The sequence below is a fragment of the Pan troglodytes genome, chromosome 21 (assembly GCF_028858775.2).
Source record: "Pan troglodytes isolate AG18354 chromosome 21, NHGRI_mPanTro3-v2.0_pri, whole genome shotgun sequence".
Lineage (NCBI taxonomy): Eukaryota > Metazoa > Chordata > Mammalia > Primates > Hominidae > Pan > Pan troglodytes.
In genome coordinates this window covers 41,387,967-41,407,711 of record NC_072419.2, presented here as the reverse complement: position 1 = coordinate 41,407,711, position 19,745 = coordinate 41,387,967, and the positions used below count along the sequence as shown (strand labels likewise).

The 19,745-nt window shown below is 44.2% G+C and overlaps 1 protein-coding gene across 2 annotated transcripts in view; it reads right to left on the bottom strand.

The window, feature by feature from the left end:
* Nucleotides 1-1,192, bottom strand: part of PROCR (protein C receptor) — a 44,028-nt gene extending 42,836 nt beyond the window's left edge. Inside the window, exon 1 of one of the 2 annotated variants that reach the window (XM_016937756.3) lies at nucleotides 858-1,192. In XM_016937756.3, coding sequence (XP_016793245.1) covers nucleotides 858-927 — 70 coding nt within the window. In that variant the 5' untranslated portion in view covers nucleotides 928-1,192. The remainder of the gene's footprint in view (nucleotides 1-857) is intronic. The other variant, XM_009437089.5, reaches the window with a different exon arrangement.
* Between the last annotated feature and the right edge of the window lie 18,553 nt (nucleotides 1,193-19,745).

The following is a 19,745-nucleotide window of genomic DNA, read 5'->3' as shown; positions in this document are numbered from 1 at the left end:
CTTTGTATCTGCAGATGTGAATAAGTATATTTATGGATAACCCTAGACATGGTCCTTAACTACTCTGTGACCCAGTTTCCTCCTCATAAAATGGAGATAGTAATAATATTACCCACCTTTAGGGGTTTGTGCAAGTTAAATGGGTCAATACATGTATTAACCATAGTGAGCACTCATTGAATACTGGTTATTATTTGCCGCCTCTCTGAGGGGGAGACTGAAGTTATGGGGATTGTGAGAGAGGGGAAAGGAGGCTCCTGTGCAATTATAAGGGAGGGTAATAACTCCCTTTTCTGCTTAAACAGGGCCACTTCAGTAGCCTGATCGCCCATAAGTTCTATTAGGCACAGCATCTCTTTCTCCCCAGTTCCACCAGCTGCACCCAGTCTCCTTCCATTTTCCCTAGCCTCCCCTAACCTCTCTCTGCCCCAGTCTTCCCCCAGTTCTTCCATCAGTTTTCCCAGTGTCTTCCCATTCCCTCCATTTCTCTTCTCTTCTGAGCCTCTTCCCGTCTCCCCTAGATGTACGCCTATCTACCATCACCCTCAGTTCCACTTTCTCCCCTCTCCCTGGGGCTGATTCTCCTACCCTCTCTGCTGGTTTCTTTCTCATGTTTCCAGTCATCCTGTTTCCCCTAGCCTCTTTCATCTCCCCCTTTTCAGGGGCTTAAATGTACTAACTCACCTTGGCTTTGGGACACGAACCAGTCCCCAAGACTCTGCCTGCCCTGTAGAGAGATCTAGCCAGCTGCAGACACAGATGCTGTGAGATAAGCTCTCCTGTGGTCTTGCCATGTGCCCAGATAGACTGAGATTCTCCAGAACCATCCTGAGGCAGGAGATGTGCCCCCGACTCACCATCTGAGGCGTCTTGGCTACAAAAGGCCCAGCCAGACAGCAGCAGTATCGGCAACAATGTTGTCAACATCCTGAAGTTGAGGCTCTGGACCTGGGTTCCTGGCTCGGGCCGCCGGCTGCGGGCTCCGCTGGCTGCAGTCTAGGGAAAAGAGAAGTGAGGACCGTCTGGGAGGGGCGGAGTCTGGGCAGAGGAGGATGGAAGGAGGCCAGGAGATGGGAGGAGGAAGAGGCTTATAAAGTGTTATTTCTACTGTGTCTCATTTCCTACTAGGGGGCCGGCCTCCCTCCTGCCCTCCCTCTGCCCCGCCCTTCATTGCTCCCTCCTGCCCAGACCTGCCTTTTCCCTTCTCCTTGGGCTGCTTCCTAGGAACCAGGAACAGGGAGCGGAAAAGGGGGAGAAGGGCTTGGTGAGAAGTCCTGCCGGCGCTGACTCAGGGGGTGGGGCATCTACTTTCAACTTAGAGCACACTCCTGGGAGTAGGATCAGCAGGTTGCTGATGGGGAGATTGAGGTCCAGAGAGGTGCAGGGACTTGCCCAAAGTTTATATATCATGGTGGTGACAGATCCAAGATTAACATTTAGTTTTCCAGTATAATGGCTACATTTTACCAGAATTTTAAGTAAATAACAATTACATAATCCGGGATCTTGGTCTCAGAAGTAGTCATAAAATGAGTGTAAAGCAGTTCACTGCAGCATGTTTTTAAAAAATAGGAGAGAATTATGAGCAATCTGTATAAATCTCAGAAGATGATTGGTTACCTAAAGCAATCTTTTTGAAACTGAGGTCATAATTTATTAGTGGACAATGAAATCAATTTAGCAGGTCATGGTTACCATTTTTAAAAAATGAAATAGGACAGAATACAAAATTTCAGTGCGTCACCCTTAGTAAGAGAAAGTGTTATGTCATGAAATATTTGCTCAGTTGTATATGTGTGCTTTGGTTTTGTGTGTGTATGTTTCTATGATGAGTTTTGGATAGCAGTGTAAAATGCGTTCCTTACTCTAGGAAGCAAGTAGAAAAGTTTTAAAGTCACTCCCCCGAGCATGCTGCTGGCACTTTGGGAGGCTGAGGTGGGCAGATCACTTGAGGCCAGGAGTTTGAGACCAGCCTGGCCAATATGGCGAATGTCTCTACTAAAAATACAAAAATTAGCTGGGCATGGTGGTGCATGCCTGTAATCCCAGCTACTTGGGAGACTGAGGCATGAGAATCGCTTGAACCTGGGAGGTGGAGGTTGCAGAGGGCCGAGATCACACCACTGCATTCTAGCCTGGGTCATGCAGCAAGATTCTGTCTGAAAAAAAAGAGAAAAGATTTCACTTCTGTTCAAATAATACATATGTAATTTCATCCTCATATATATATATAAAATTTATTATTATTGTTTTGAGACAGGGTCTAGCTCTGTTGCCCAGGCTGTAGTGCAGTGAAGCAATCACAGCTAATTGTAGGCTTGACCTCCCGGGCTCAAGTGATTCTCCCACCTCAACCACCCGAGTAGCTGAGACTAAAGGTACGTGCCACTGTGCCACCACACCTAGCTATTTTTTTTTATTTTTACTAGAGATGTGGTCTCGCTATGTTGCCCAGGCTGGTCTTGAACTCCTGCACTCAAGCAATCCTCTGGTATAGGCAGGAGCCACTGCACCTGGCCAAAATTAACTTTCAGTGTGTATCTGTGTATTTGTATATACATAGGGAAAATATCTGGAGGGGTACTGTCAATAGAGATTACCTCTGGGGAATAGGATTGGGTAAAGGACTGAGAGGGATTTTAACTTTTTATTTTATATACTTCTCCCCGGAGAGTTGACGTCATGGTGAAATCTGGGACAAACTCTGGACATAAACTAAGCACCCATTCTCTGAACTGAATATGTGCAAGAGCTTCCATGCTCACCTCTCAGCTGTTGCAAACTGGCTAAGAAATAGCATCAAAGTCTTTTCTTTTTGCAGCTTATCAAAATGGTCTAGTTGGAACAAGGATAGGAACTTTGTTTTCCTGCACTGGGCCTCAGGAAAAGTAGAATGACTTAAATAACTACCAATTTATATTGTCTTGCCTTTTATTAAAAATTATGAAACATTTCTTTTTTCTTTTTTTTTTTTCTTTTTTTTGAGACGGAGTCTTGCTGTAATGCAGTGGCGTGATCTCGGCTCACTGCAACCTCCATCTCCCAGATTCAAGCGATTCTCCTGCCTCAGCCTCCCAAGTAGCTGGGATTACAGTCACCTGCCACCACACCTGGCTAATTTTTGTATTTTTAGTAGAGATGGGATTTCACCATGTTGGCCAGGTTGGTCTCAAACTCCTGACCTCAGGTGATCCGCCCACTTCAGCCTCCCAACATGCTGGGATTACAAGCCTGAGCCACTGTGCACAGCCTGAAATATTTCATTTTTGAAGAGTTATTTCATGCTTAAAGGATTACATTTCAAACATACCTATCCCCACCACCAAGCATAAGAAATACAATATTGCTAATATAGTTGAAGCCCCCTATGGACTCTTCCTCAGCTGCATCTCTCTCTCCCTGCCACAGCCCCTGAAGTAACCACTTCAGATGAAAATGAAGATTTGATATTTTTCATTTCCTTATATTTCTGTATACTTACACTACTTATGTATATATCCCTAAACAATAGATAGTGGTATTTCACATATTTTGAGCTTTATATAAATGGTATTAAAATGTATGTATTCCTCTGTACCTTTTGCTTTTTTCACTTAATGTATTAATAAGATTCATTCATGTGGCTATGTGTAGACCATTCATTTTCACTGCTTTAAAATATTCCGGCTGGGGAGGTATTATCCCAGCACTTTGGGAGGCCGAGGTGGGTGGATCATTTGAGCCCAGGAGTTCAAGACCAGCCTGGGCAACATAGTGAGACCCCCATCTCTACAAAAAAAATAAAATTAGCTGGGTGTGATGGGTTGTGCCTGTGGTCTCAGCTACTCAGGAGGCTGAGGTAGGAGGATTGCTTGAGCCCAGGAGGTTGAGACTGCAGTGAGCCATGATCATGCCACTGCACTCTAGCCTGGGCAACAGAGCAAGACCCTGTCTCAAAAAAAAATCAATTTTGGGAATAGATCATTATTTATGTATCCATTCTCTTGTTGCTGAACACTTAAGTTTTTTCCAGTTTTTTGCTATTACAAACAGTGCTGGTATGAACATTCTCATACGCGAGTCCTTGTGCATATGTGGGAGTTTTTGTAGGTGCAAACTTGACAGTGGAATTTCTGAGTAATAAAGTATATGCATCTTCAGTTTTACTAGATATTGCCAAACTGTTTTACAGAAAGGTTGTGCCAATTTACGTTCCCAGCAGTGTATGAGAATTCCCTCGCTTCACATCCTTGCCAGCCCTTGGCATTATCAGATGGTTGGGTGTAAAATGGCATTTCTCTTTGGTTTTAGTTTGCATTTTTCTGGTTCTTAGTGAGGTTGTGCATATTTTTGCTTTGCCTTTTTTCTCCCTTGAAGGCTTGAAGGGTACTTTGGGATGGATAAGAGAGGGCAAAAGAGTGTATGATTGAACCAATTTGGAATTGAATGCTGTGAGCCTTCCATCTAAGCGGGTAGGGTCTGGGTCCACTTTCACCCACATTATCTTACACAGAGCTCATTACATCAAGGGCTTTCTTTCCTTTTCTTTCTTTCTTTTTTTTTTGAGATGGAGTCTCGCTCTGTTGCCCAGACTGGAGTGCAATGGTATGATCTCTGCTCACTGCAACCTCCACCTCCTGGATTCAAGCAATTCTCCTGCCTCAGCCTCCCAAGTAGCTGGGATTACAGGCGGGTGCCACCACGCCTGGCTAATTTTTGCATTTTTAGTAGAGATAGGGTTTCATCATGTTGGCCAGGCTGGTCTCGAATTCCTGACCTCAAGTGATCCATCTGCCTTGGCCTCCCAAAGTGCTGGGATTACAGGCACGAGCCCCCGTGCCCAGCCACATGGAGGCCTTTCTAATCAGGTTAAGATCCATCATGGACAGATAGCAGCAGCAACAGCTATTTCCCAAGCACCCCTCTCATATACTAGAGCCCTGAAAATTGAACAGTGAGACAATGATACCATTATTATAGGTAACACTTATTGTAGGCCAGAAACAGTGTTCGGCTCTTTACTTAAATAATCTTACTTTATTCTTATGCTAGCCCTGTGAAATGGGTTTCACTAGCATCACCATTTTACTAATAAAGAAACTGAGGCTCAGAGAGGGTTAAGTGACTTACCTAAGGTCACACAGCAAAAGCTATAATTTGAAAGTTTCTCTCTCTCTCTGGTGCCAAAGTTTGTGAATTTAACTCCCACACAGTGACTCAAAAATTATTTTGATCACTTTCCATCAATACATTTTTTTAACACATACCTCCAACATGCTTGAATGTTTAATATATACGTTATAAAACATTCTTTAAATTCATACTATGTGCTAGGCCTTTAATCACTTTCTCTGGGGCAGACCATGCTCATTGTTTCCATGCTACAGACAAAAAAATAAATAAAATAAAGCTGCCTGGGTGTAGTGGCTCATGCCTGTAAATTAGTGACCAGCATGGCAACATATGAGACTCCATCTCTACAAAAAAATTTTTCTTAAATTAGCCAGGCATGGTAGTACACACCTGTGGTCCCATCTACTTGGGAGGCTGAGGCAGGAGTATGGCTTGAGCCCAGGATGTCAAAAGGTCAAGGCTGCAGTGAGTTATGTCTGTGCCTCTGCACCCCAGCCTGGGTGACAGAAAGAGACCCTGTCTCAAACAAAACAAAACAAAACAACAACCAAAAAAACTGGGCATGGTGGCTCATGCCTGTAATCCCAGCATTTTGGGAGGCCCAGGCAGAAGGATCCCTTGAGCCCAGGAGTTTGGACCAACCTGGGCAACCTGGTGAAACCTCCTCTGCTCCTCTGTACAAAAAAAAAAAAAAAAAATCAAAGCCCAGAAAAATAGTTAAGTAACTTGCCCAAGGTCACACAGCTTGGAAGTGCAGAGCGAGGATTTGAACTCAGAAAGTATGGGACTGGGCATGCCTGTAATCCCAGCACTCTGGGAGGCCAAGGTGGATGGATCACCTGAGGTCAGGAGTTTGAGACCAGCCTGGGCAACATGGTAGAACCCCGTCTCTACTAAAAATACAAAAATTAGCTGGGCATGGTGGCGTGCCTGTAATCCCAGCTACTCAGGAGGTTGAGGTGGGAGACTCACTTGAACCCGGGAGGTGGAGGTTGCAGTAAGCCAAGATCCTGCCACTGCACTCCAGCCTGGGCAACAGAACAAGACTCCATCTCAAAAAAAAAAAAAAAAAAAAGCATGGAAGTATGGAGCTGGGAACAGAGAAAATAAAAAGAGTGTTGGGGGTAGGGAAGTTGGGAGGGGGGCAACTTGAGCATTTTCTCATTCTAAACCCAGGGATGGGGGTGGGGAAGGAAAGAGAAATGCTGCTGTTGGAGCCATGGCCTACACTGCATCTGGCCTGGGTGGCTGAGGTGTAGAAAATCACAGAGTGGGCACCAGGCCAGCAGCTGGGATTTGACTGAGACCTAAAGAATGAGGGTCCTGTTGAGCAAAGGGAAATGAAGGAAGCAAGCGGTGGTGTTTCCTACTCCAGAGAGCACATGCTGGAGGAAGATAAGGGAGACAGGAAGCTGAGCCGGGGCCAGTGCTGGTGCAGCCCCAGTGGGTGAGGGAGGCCTTGCCAGGGCAGCAGGAGCAGGGACGGGCCAGGGACTGGCCGTGTGCCCAGCTGGACTTCAGAGGACCAGGCTCTCCCACCCCTGTTGTTAGCTACTGAAGAACGGCAGTTTAAGCAACCTGGCCCAATTTGGGTAACAAAGGAGTGTGGACCCTTCAAAGGCACTTCCCCCTTAGGATGAGGAATAATAACAATAACATGTGCGAAGAGCTTACAATGTGCCAGGCACAGTATTAAGTAAGCAGAGTCCATGTATTTTTTTCTCACTAGTACCCTGTGAAAAGTCTGAAGAAAGTCCAGGCCAGGTGCTCAGGCCTGTAATCCTAGCACTTTGGGAGGCCAAGCTGGGAGGATTGCTTGAGTCCAGGAGTTTGAGACCAGCCTGGGTAATATAGCAAGACCCTGTTGAAAGACAGGCAGACAGAAATAAAGAGAGAGAGAGAGGAGGGAAGGAAGGAAAGGAGAAAGAAAAAAGAAAGAAGGAAAGAAGAAAAGAAAGAAAGAAAGAAAAGAAAAGAAGAAGGGGGAAAGAGGGAGGGAGGAAGGGAGGGAGGGAGGGAGACAGAAAAAAAGGGAGGGACGGCAGTCTGAAGAAATAGCCGTCGTTCCCATTTTACAGATGAGGACACAGAAGCACAGAACAGTGAACTGAGCTGCTCAAAGACATCCAGCTAGTAAAAGGCAGAGCCGGGACTCATACCCAGGTGAGTTGGATGCCAAAACATGCTTTCTTCATTATTAGACCATCTCACGAGGATAAACAAGATGATGCATTCAAAACTCCCAGAACACAGTACGTGTTCAGTAGGTGGGAGAGATAAGAAAGGAGCTTAGCAGCAAACAGAACGGACCCTGTCCAGGAGGGATGGACATCAAGTATGACTTCTTGAAGAGAAGGCAAAGGAATAGATGTTAAGTCTTAATCAGAATTTCCCCCTGTATCATCCCCCCAACACCCCCCAACTTAGGGAACATGAAAAGAAGCTCCAAACACTCAGGATGATGCCTGCTCTTGCCTGCCCCAGCAATTGGTGGGAGCCTAGTATTGTTGGCTTGGCTCCTGCCTATCTCTCTAGCCTTATCTATCCATGTATTCCAGTTTCAGCCAAATCCATTCATCCTGGTTTCCTGAACACAGAACACATAAATATTACCTTTTCACTTTTTTTTTTTTTTACAGTAAGCTAAGGTTAATTTATTACTGAAGAAAGAAAAATATTTTTGCATAAACTTAGTGCAGCCTAAGTGAACAGTATTGATAAATTCTACAGTAGTGTACAGTAATGTCCTAGGCCATCACATTTGCTCACCACTCACTCACTGACCCACTCAGAGCAACACCAAGTCCTTCAAGCTCCATTCATGAAGTACACACTCTACAGGTGTACCTTTTAAAATCGACTATACCATGTTTTTACTGTACCTTTTATGTGTTTAGATTTCTTTTTTAATTTTTATTATACTTTAAGTTTGGGGTACATGTGCAGAATGTGCAGGTTTGTTATGCAGGTATACACTTGTCATGGTGGTTTGCTGTACCCATCAACCCATCATCTACATTAGGTATTTCTCCTAATGCTATCCCTCCCCTAGCCCCCTACCCCCTGACAGGCCCTGGTATGTGATATTCCCCTCCCTGTGTCCATGTGTTCTCATTGTTCACCTCCCACTTATGAGTGATAACATGCAGTGTTTGGTTTTCTGTTTTTGTGTTAGTTTGCTGAGAATGATGGTTTTCAGCCTCATCCATGTCCCTGCAAAGGACATGAGCTCATCCTTTTTTATGGCTGCATAGTATTCCATGGTATATATGTGCCACATTTTCTTTATCCAGTCTATCACTGATGGGCATTTGGGTTGGTTCTAAGTCTTTGCTGTTGTGAATAGTGCCACAGTAAACATACCTCTGCATGTATTCTTTATAGTAGAATGATTTATAATCCTTATACCCAGTAATGGGATTGCTGGGTCAAATGGTATTTCTGGTTCTAGATCCTTGAGGAATCACCACACTGTCTTCCATAATGTTTGAACTAATTTACTCTCCCACCAACAGTGTAAAAGCATTCCTATTTCTCCACATCCTCTCCAGCATCTGTTGTTTCCTGACTTTTTAATGATCATCATTCTAACTGGCATGAGATAGTATCTCATTGTGGTTTTGATTTGCATTTCTCTAATGACCAGTGATGATGAGCTGTTTTTCATATGTTTTTTGGCCACATAAATGTCCTCTTTTGAGAAGTGTCTGTTCATATCCTTTGCTCACTTTTTGATGGAGTTGTTTTTTTTCTTGTAAATTTGTTTAAGTTCTTTGTAGATTCTGGATATTAGCCCTTTGTCAGGTGGATAGATTGCAAAAATTTTCTCCCATTCTGTAGGTTGCCTGTTCACTCTGATGATAGTTTCTTTTGCTGTGCAGAAGCTCTTTAGTTTAATTAGATCCCATTTGCCAATTTTGGCTTTTGTTGCCATTGCTTTTGGTGTTTTAGTCATGAAATCTTTGTCCATGCCTATGTCCTGCATGGTATTGCCTAGGTTTTCTTCTAGGGTTTTTATGGTTTTAGGTCTTATGTTTAAGTCTTTAATCCATCTGGAGTTAATTTTTGTATAAGGTGTAAGGAAGGGGTCCAGTTTCAGTTTTCTGCATATAGCTAGCTAGTTTTTCCAACACCATTTATTAAACAGGGAATCCTTTCCCCATTGCTTGTTTTTGTCAGATTTGTCAAAGATCAGATGGTTGTAGATGTGTGGTGTTACTTCTGAGGGCTTTGTTCTGTTCCATTGGTCTATATATCTGTTTTGGTATATCATGCTGTTTTGTATACTATAGCCTTGTAGTATAGTTTGAAGTCAGGTAGCGTGATGCCTCCAGCTTTGTTCTTTTTGCTTAGGATTGTCTTGGATACATGGGCTCTTTTTTGTTCCATATTAAATTTAAAGTAGTTTTTTCCAATTCTGTGAAGGAAGTCAATGGTAGCTTGATGGGAATAGCATTGAATCTATAAATTACTTTGGGCAGTATGGCCATTTTCACGATATTGATTCTTCCTATACATAAGCATGGAATGTTTTTCAATTTATTTGTGGCCTCTTATTTCCTTGAGCAGTGGTTTGTAGTTCTCCTTGAAGAGGTCTTCATATCCATTGTAAGTTGTATTCCTAGGTATTTTATTCTCTTTGTAGCAATTGTGAATGGGAGTTCACTCATGATTTGGCTCTGTCTGTTATTGGTGTATAGGAATGCTTGTGATTTTTGCACATTGATTTTGTGGTGTTCTCTGTATTTCCTGAATTTGATTGTTGGCCTGTCTTGCTAGGTTGGGGAAGTTCTCCTAGATAATATCCTGAAGAGTGTTTTCCAACTTGGTTCCATTCTCCCTGTCACTTTCAGGTACACCAACCAAATGTAGATTTGGTCTTTTCACATAGTCCCATATTTCTTGGAGGCTTTGTTTCTTTTCATTCTTTTTTCTCTAATCTTGTCTTCTTGCTTTATTTCATTAAGCTGATCTTCAATCTCTGTTATCCTTTCTTCTGCTTGATAATTCGGCTATTGATACTTGTGTATGCTTCACAAAGTTCTCGTGCTGTGTTTTTCAGCTCCATCAGGTCATTTATGTTCTTCTCTAAACGGTTATTCTAGTCAGCAATTCATCTAACCTTTTTTCAAGGTTCTTAGCTTCCTTGCATTGGGTTAGAACATGCTCCTTTAGCTCGGAGGAGTTTGTTATTACCCACCTTCTGAAGTCTACTTCTGTCAATTCTTCAAACTCATTCTCTGTTTCCAGTTTTGTTCCCTTGCTGGCAAGGAGTTGTGATCCTTTGGAGGAGAAGAGGCATTCTGGTTTTTGGAATTTTCAGCCTTTTTGTGCTGGTTTCTCCCCATCTTCATGGATTTATCTACCTTTGGTCTCTGATGTTGGTGACCTTCAGATGGGGTCTCTGAGTGGACGTCCTTTTTGTTGATGTTGATGCTATTCCTTTCTATTTGTTAGTTTTCCTTCTAACAGTCAGGCCCCTCTGCTGCAGGTCTTCTGGAGTTTGCTGGAGGTCCACTCCAGACCCTGTTTGCCTGGGTATCACCACTGGAGGCCGCAGAACAGCAAAGATTGCTGCCTGCTCCTTCCTCTAGAAGCTTTGTCCCAGAGGGGCACCCACCAGATGCCAGCGAGAGCTCTTCTGTATGAGGTGTCTGTTGGCCCCTATGGGAGGTGTCTCCCAGTCAGGATACATAGGGGTCAGGGACCCACTTGAGGAGGCAGTCTGACCCTTATCAGAGCTCGAATGTTGTCCTGGGAGTTCTCTTCAGAGCCATCAGGCAGGGCCGTTTAAGTCTGCTGAAGCTGTTTCCAAGCCACCCCTTCCCCCAGGTGCTCTATCCCAGGGAGATTTTTTTTTTTTTGAGATAGAGTCTCACTCTATCACCCAGGCTAGAGTGCAGTGGCACAATCTCGGCTCACTGCAACCTCCACCTCCTGGGTACAAGCAATTCTCCTGCCTCAGCCTCCCGAGTAGCTGGGATTACAGGCCCCTGCCACCACGCCTGGCTCATTTTTTTTGTATTTTAGTAGAGATGGGGTTTCACCATGTTAGTCAGGCTAGTCTCAAACTCCTGACCTCAAATGATCCACCCGTCTCGGCCTCCCAAAGTGCTGGGATTACAGGCGTGAGCCACCGTGCTGGCCAGGGGTTTTATCTATAAGTCCCTGACTGGGGCTGCTGCCTTTTTTTCAGAGATGCCCTGCCCAGAGAAGAGGAATCTAGAGAGGCAGTCTGGCCACAGCAGCCTTGCTGAGCTGCAGTGGGCTCCGCCCAGTTTGAACTTCCCTGCAGCTTTGTTTACACTGTGAGGGTAAAACCACCTACTCAAGCCTCAGCAATGGCGGACACCCCTCCCACCACCAAGCTCAAGCATCCCAGGTCGACCTCAGACTGCTGTGCTGGCAGCGAGAATTTCAAGCCAGTGGATCTTAGCTTGCTGAGCTCTGTGGGGGTGGGACCCATGGAGCCAGACCACTTGGCTCCCTGGCTTCAGCCCCCTTTCCAGCGGATTGAACAATCCTGGTTTTTTTTTTGAGACGGAGTCTCGCCCTGTCGTCCAGGCTGGAGTGCAGTGGTGCAATCTCAGCTCACCGCAACCTCCACCTCCTGGGTTCAAGTGATTCTCCTGCCCCAGCCTCCTGAGTAGCTGGGATTACAGGCGCCCACTGCTATACCCAGCTAATTTTTGTATTTTGAGTAGAGACGGGGTTTCACCATGTTGGCCAGGGTGGTCTCGAACTTCTGACCTCGTGATCTGCCCACCTTGGCCTCCTAAAGTGCTGGGATTACAGGCATGAGCCACCGCGCCCAGCCTGCAGAGTGAACGATTCTATCTTGCTGGCGTTCCAGGCACCACTGGGGTATGAAAAAAAAAAAAGAAAACTCCTGCAGCTAGCTCGGTGTCTGCCCAAATGGCCGCCCAGTTTTGTGCTTGAAACCCAGGGCCCTGGTGGCGTAGGCACCGGAGGGAATCTCCTGGTCTACAGGTGGCGAAGACCTTGGGAAAAGCGCAGTATCTGGGCCATAGTGCACCATTTCCCAGGGCACAGTCCCTCACCGCTTCCCTTGGCTAGGGGGGATATCCCCTAACCTCTTGCACTTCCTGGGTGATGTGACGCCCCACCCTGCTTCGGCTTGCCCTCTGTGGGCTGCACCCATTGCCCATCCAGTCCCAATTAGATAAACCGGGTACCTCAGTTGGAAATGCAGAAATCACCCCCCTTCTGCATCGATCTCACTGGGAGCTGCAGACCAGAGCTCTTCCTATTTGGCCATCTTGCCAGCAAATCCTAGATTTCTTAAGATGCACAAATACTTCCATTGTGTTACAGTTGCCTAAAGTATTCAGGATCATAACATATTCTACAGGTTTGTAGCCTAGGAGCAATAGGCTATACCAAGGAGCCTAGGGGTATAGTAGGCTACACCACCTAGGTGTCATAGGGCATCCGCCATTGCTGAGTCTTGAGTAGGTGGTTTTACCGTCACAGTTTTTTTTTTTTAAAAAACCTTATTTTTGTAGAGATGAGGTCTTGCTATGCTGCCCAGGCTGGTCTCAAACTTCTGGGCTCAAGTGATCCTCCCACCTTAGCCTCCCAAAGTGCTGGGATTGCAGGCATGAGCCACCGCGCCTAGCCGCTTTGCACTTTCTTTATCATGTCTTTAGATAAACAAAAGTTCCTAATTTTAAGGTGGTTATGTTTATCAACCTATTCCTTTACAGTTTGTACTTTTTGTGCCTTATTTAAGCAACCCTTCCCTAAACCCCAAGGTCATGAAGATATTCTGTTTATGTTCAAAGCTTTTTAGTTTTGTCTTTCACCTTGAGGTATGGTATGAAGTAGAGGTCAAGATTAGTTTCTTTTAATGGATATCCACTGTCCCAGACAGAACCAGTTATCAAAAGTTGGCCTTTCCTTACTGATCTGCAGTGGCATCTCTGACTTACAGTAAATATGTCTATTCTGTTTCAGTGGTCCAGTTGTCTCACCTGGTACCAATGCTCATTATCTCAATTAGTATTATTTCTTTTTTTTTTTATTTTTTTTTCTCTTTTTTTTTTTTTTTTTTTTTTGAGACGGAATTTCACTCTTGTTGCCCAGGCTGGAGTGCAATGGCAGGATCTTAGCTCACCGCAACCTCTGCCTCCCGGGTTCAAGAGATTCTCCTGCCTCAGCCTCCCGAGTAGCTGGGATTACAGGCACATGCCATGACACCCAGCTAATTTTGTGTTTTTAGTAGAGACGGGGTTTCTCCATATTGGTCAGGCTGCTCGCGAACTCCTGACCTCAGGTGATCCGCCTGCCTTGGCCTTCCAAAGTGCTGGGATTACAGGCGTGAGCCACAGTGCCTGGCCCTCGATTAGTATTATTTCATAATGTATTTATATCTTGTAGATCAAGTCTTTCCTCTTTGTTCTTCAAGAGTGTCTTAGCTATTTTTGAATATTTGAATGTCTACACCTAAATTTTGGAATCTTTTTTATCACGTTGATGAAGTTTTGGTTGGTATTGCATTTAGCATGTAAATGACTGGGAAGAATTGACATCTTCACAATATTGAATCATCCAGTGCATGATAGGGTGTATTTTTTTCATTTGTTTACATCTTTTTTGGTATCTCTCAGAGTTTCTTAATTTTCTCTCTGAACATATGGCCCATCCTCTGTTAAGTTTTCCCCTCTAAGTTCTTCATATATACATACGTATATACATTTTTTGAGACAGAGTCTTGCTCTGTTGCCCAGGCTGGAGTGCAATGGCACAATCCTGGCTCACTGCAACCTCCACCTCCCAGATTCAAGCAATTTTCCTGCCTCAGCCTCCAGAGTAGCGGGGGTTACAGGCACACACCACCATACCAGGCTAATTGTATTTTTAGTAGAGACAGGGTTTCACCATGTTGGCCAGGCTGGTCTCAAACTCTGACCTCAAGTGATCTGCCCGCCTTGGCCTCCCAAAGTGCTGGGATTACAGGCACGAGCCACTGCACCCAGTCAAGTTCTCCATATTTTAAAAATATTATTGCAAATAATTTTTTTTTAAATCTCATGGTCTGCTTATTCTCAGCATATAGAAGTACTGATGATTTTGTTGCATTAGTTTTGTTTCTAGCAACCTTAATAAATTCTTTTGTTTGTTATAATAATTATTTTTAGACTTTTGGATTTTCTACATGCATATTCATAGCACCAATAGATAATGACAGATTATTTCTTCTTTTTTAATTTTTATAACGTTTGTTTCAACTTATTGTTCCGGCTATAACCTCTAGTACAATGTTTAACAGAGATAGTAATAGAAGGCCAGGCACAGTGGCTCACGCCTGTAATCCCAGCATTTTGGGAGGCCGAGGTGGGTGGATCACTTGAGGCCAGGAGTTTGAAACCAGCCTGGCCAATATGGTGAAACCCCATCTCACTAAAAATACAAAAATTAGCTGGGTGTGGTGGTGGGCGCCTGTAATCCCAGCTACTCAGGAGGCTGAGGCAGGAGAATCGCTTGAACCCAGGAGGCGGAGGCTGCAGTGAGCCGAGATCGTGCCACTGCACTCCAGCCTGGGCAACAGAGCAAGACTCTGTCTCCAAAAAAAAAAAAAAAAAAAAGTGATAGAGAATATAAGAGAATATTCTTGCCATTTTCCTGGTTTAAAAAGGAATGCTTTCCAGGCCGGGTGCGGTGGCTTATACCTGTAATCCCAGCACTTTGGGAGGCTGAGGCGGGAGGATTGCTTGAGCCCAGGAGTTCATCTGGGCTCTGCAAAAAATACAAAAATTAGCCAGGCGTGGTGACGCGTGCCTGTAGTCCTAGCAACTCGGGAGACTGAGGTGGGAGGATCACTTGAGCCCAGGAGGCTGAGGCTGCAGTGAGCTGAGATCGCACCACTGCACTCCAGCCTGGGTGACAGAGCAAGACCCTGTCTCAAAAACAAACAAACAAAAAAACAAAAACAAAAACCCCGATAATGCCTAAGGGGCAAGTAGGGGTGAGGAAAAAGTTGTTTCAAGTACAGGGTGAAGAAGGTACAAAAGAATATAATAGGAAAGGAGAAAGAATATAACATACTTGAGAAAGCAGTAATACTTAAGTATGGCCAAATAGGAGTAGGTGATAGCAAGGAAGAAGTGATATGAGGAGGTAAGCAGGAGTCAGAAGAGCCTTTCATAATACACAAAGGAATCAAAATTTTGAATTGAGGTGCTTCCCACCACCTTCTTCAGCCCTACTAATTCCTATTAGAATACTCAGGTGTCACCTGCTACAGGAAGCCTTCCCTGACTTCATGTCCACAAGCCAGGGTTAGATGCTCCCTCTGTTCTACTGGAGCCCTCTCTTTCCCTTAGTTCTTTTTATTTTTTTAATTTTTAATTAATTAATTAATTAATTAATTTTTTTGCAGGCAGCCCCCAAACCAGAATAAGTTCAGAGAGTTTTCCTCCTTTACTTCTTTAAATGATAATTGTCTATTTATGCATCTGTCTTCCACACCAAAAGCCATAAGAGGGCAGAGAATGTGTTTTAAAGTTCTGTATTACCAGCTTAGCAGAGTATTTGGCACATCGTAAGTACTCAATGATTTTTTTTTTAATCAATGAATAGATAAACAGGACTTCGAGGGAAGGAGAAAAAAACTGTAACTTAGTAAAGCTCCTGGCACAAAACTGGCACTGAGAAAAATTCTTTTATCTTTTTGTGCCTTCACTTTCTCATCTGGAAAATGGGGACAAAAAAACTATCTCAAAGGAGTATCATGGGTCTATAAATTACTTAATCCAGGGTCTGACACTTAGTGTCAAGGATAACTGTCAGCATGTTAAAAACGTAATTCTTGGCCAGGCGCAGTGGCTCACGCCTGTAAATCCCAGCACTTTGGGAGGCCAAAGTGGATGGATCACTTGAAGTCAGGAGTTCAAGACCAGTCTAGCCAACATCATGAAACCCCGTCTCTACTAAAAATACAAAAATTAGCTGGGAGTGGTGGCAGGTGCCTGTAATCCCAGCTACTTGGGAGGCTGAGGCAAAAGAATCATTTGAATCTGGGAGGTGGGGATTGCAGTGAGCCAAGATCACACCACTGCACTCCAGCCTGGGCAACGGAGCGAGACTCTGTCTCAAAACAAACAAACAAACAAAACCAACCATAATTCTCATTGAAATAGACAGTGAGCATGGGTCAGAGTTGCATTTCACTCATTAATGAAGGGACAAGCAGGACGACAAAGCCAGTTCAAAATAGAATATAAGAACTAGAGTTTTGGCTGGGCATGGTGGGATTACATCTGTAATCCCAGCACTTTGGGAGGCCAAGGTGGGTGGATCGCTTAGCCAGGAGTTTGAGACCAGCCTGCGCAACATGGCAAAACCCCGTCTATACGAAAAGATACAAAAATTAGCTGGGCATGGTGGCACATGCCTGTAGTCCCAGCTACTTGAGGGACTGAGGCAAGATCACTTGAGCCTGGGATGTGGGAGGTCAAGACTGTAGTGAGCCGCGTTCGAACCACTGCACTCCAGCCTGGGCAACAATGTGAGACCTGTCTCAAAAAAAAGAAAAAAGAACTTGAGTTTTTATAGTCAATGGAAAAGAAAAATATTGAAGTAAGATTGCTAAATTAAATACTAAATGGGTTAATGTCCTACAGAGTAATAATATCATAACCTTTGGGATTATCTTCTCTACCAGACAGGAAAGGAAATTGTCACATCTTATTACTTTACAGAATTGTACAATGTCTGGGCCGTAATTAATATGAAAATAGTGTCACGTTTCTCTTCAGGGACAGATGACAAGTAGACTTGCTAGTCAATGCTTTATCATGACAGCAAAAAGTCACACAATCATCTTTTTACCTTAGTAACATGTTTCAGATAATTTTTCTTAACACTAGTAAGTTTAATTCAGTAGACACTAACAGTTATAAGGCTCTCAAAAAATGTTTGCTGAAGGGATTTTCAATCTATTAGGCTTCTTCTTTCCCTCCAGTTTCTTTCTTCCTGACCTGGCACAGTTGATTAGCAGCAGAGTTTGGGGGCTATGGGGCAGGTAGGCTAATAGGGGGAATTCTGTGGGACACGGATCCTCTTCTCTCCCTTAGCCTGGTGTGGTAGGGCTAGTTTTGTATCATCAAATAGGCAGAGAAAGTATCTGCTTTGGATATCAGCAAAGGAAGCACCCTTTTCCCATTTACCAACCACCCCTCTCCCTGCCAGCCAATAAGAACATATTTTCTGTGAAAGAATTGGGTATTTCTTTTTTTTTTTTTTCTTTTGAGACAGAGTCTCGCTCTGTCGCCCTGGCTGGAGTGCAGTGGCATGATCTCGGTTCACTGCAACCTCCACCTCCCAGGTTCAAGCAATTCTCATGCCTCAGCCTCCCAAGTAGCTGGGATTACAGGCGCTCGCCAACACACCTGGCTAATTTTTGTATTTTTAGTAGAGATGGGGTTTGTTGGCCAGGCTGCTCTCAAACTCCTGACCTCAGGTGATCTGCCCACCTCGGCCTCCCAAAGTGCTGGGATTACAGGCATGAACCACTGCACCCTGCCAGAATTGGGTATTTCAAAAGGGCAACAGACATCATCAAAATAATAATAATAATAATTTTGTTGGATCACATTCCATTTATTCCACCCTCCCACCTCAGCCTCCTGAGTAGCTGGGATTATGGACACATGCCACAACACCCTGCTAATTTTTTTTTTTTTGTAGTGACAGGGTTTTGCCATGTTGCCCAAGCTGGTCTCAAATTCCCGGGCTCAAGCAATCCACCCGCCTCAGCCTCCCAAAGTGCTGGAATTACAGGCTTGAGGCACTGTGCCCAGCCTCACTTTTTAACTTTTAAGAAATTGTGACAAAATACATGTGACACAACTTACCATCTGAACCATTTTAAAGTGCACAATTCTGTGGCAGATTTAGCTACAGGTCTGAGTTCACTTGGAATATGAGCATAATAAAAACGTGGTCTGAGGCCAGGTGTGGTGGCTCATTTCTGTAATCTCTACACTTTGGGAGACCAAGGCGGTAGGATTGCTTGAGCCCAGGAGTTCAAGACCGGCCCGGGCAATACAGCGAGACTTTGTCTCTACAGAAAAATTAAAAATTAGCTGGGCATAGTGTCACGCATCTGTGGTCCCAGCTGCTTGGGAGGCTGAGGTGGAAAGATCACTTGAGCCTGGGAAGTCGAGGCTGAAGTGAGTGGTGATAGTGCCTAGGTGACAGAGTGAGACCCTATCTCAAAAAGAAGAAAAATAAAATAAGAATAAAAGTGTAAGGTCAGGCGCGGTGGCTAATGCCTGTAATCCCAACACCTTGGGAGGCTGAGGTGGGCGGATCACCTGAGGTCAGGAGTTCGAGACCAGCCTAGCCAACATGGCAAAACCCTGTCTCTACCACAAATATAAAAATTAGCCGGGCATGGTGGCGCATGCCTGTAATCCCAGCTACTCGGGAGGCTGAGGCAGGAGAATCGCTTGAACCCAGGAGGTGGAGGTTGTGGTGAGCCAAGATCACGCCACTGCACTATGGCCTGGGTGACGAGAGTAAAACTCTCATCTCAAAAAATAATAATAACGAGGTCTGAGACTCTAACCAGGGAGTCGATCGAAATGTTTGGACATACTGCATGCAAAGTTCAAGCATTTCTACAAAGCAACAGATGGGAAATTTCCCACGGATAAACTTATTTTTTGGCAAGTCAAAAGTATGTATTGTGCAAGCCCTGCTTTGGGAGTTGGGAGAACCAAATGACCTCCAGATGCTACAAAAAGGATTCTTCCCTGCTAAAAGAGGTCGAGTGTACTTGGCCAAAGGGGATCTAAAATGCCTTAGCTTCCAACTTCAGGGAACTGAGCTTTTCCCTCTAACTTTCTAGCAAAAGGGAAGGAAATGTTGACCCTAAAACCACATGAAGCTAAAGCTAGAGGACACTGTAGCAGTTCGCCAGATCTCCATTGTTGAATTCTGTATTGGCCTTTTATTTATATATTTGTCATTATTTTCATTAATGCGTTAGAGTATAGGCTGTTTGGGTCCATATCTTGACTCTTCTACTTACTCGGTATGAGACATTGATTAAGTTGCTAAATCTTTCTTCAATTCTTTGAATCTGTGCTTCAGGTTTTTGGTTTATAAAATGGTGATAATGACACTTTCTCAGAGGGTTGTGGTAAGGATTAATGGTGTTGATGGATGTAAAGTACAAAGAACATTACTTGCTATGTAAATGTTCGCTATTATCAATACATGTGACTATTTTCTCCTTCTCCTTCTTCTTGTCCCCCTCCCCATCCCCCTCCTCTTCCTTGTTTAGTTGGCAAATAGTCAAATTCCATTTGGAATGCTGTCCCACTGTTTTATTCTGCTTCATGGATGTTTCTGGGGGAAATTTGTGCAGTCGATGTGTGTTGAATTCTGTTTTCTGATTTTTTGCAATAACTGTATGGATCTGTTAATATTTTCCTTGTGCTGAGAGATAGTCTCACTCTTTCATCTTCCAGATATGGAAACTGAGTCCCCAAAAGGGAAAATGACTTGCCCGAGATCACACAGAGATAGTGGATAAACAAGTAACAAGACCAAGGGTTTCCGACAACCAGTCCAAGTCTTGTTCCACTGAACACAGAGTCCGA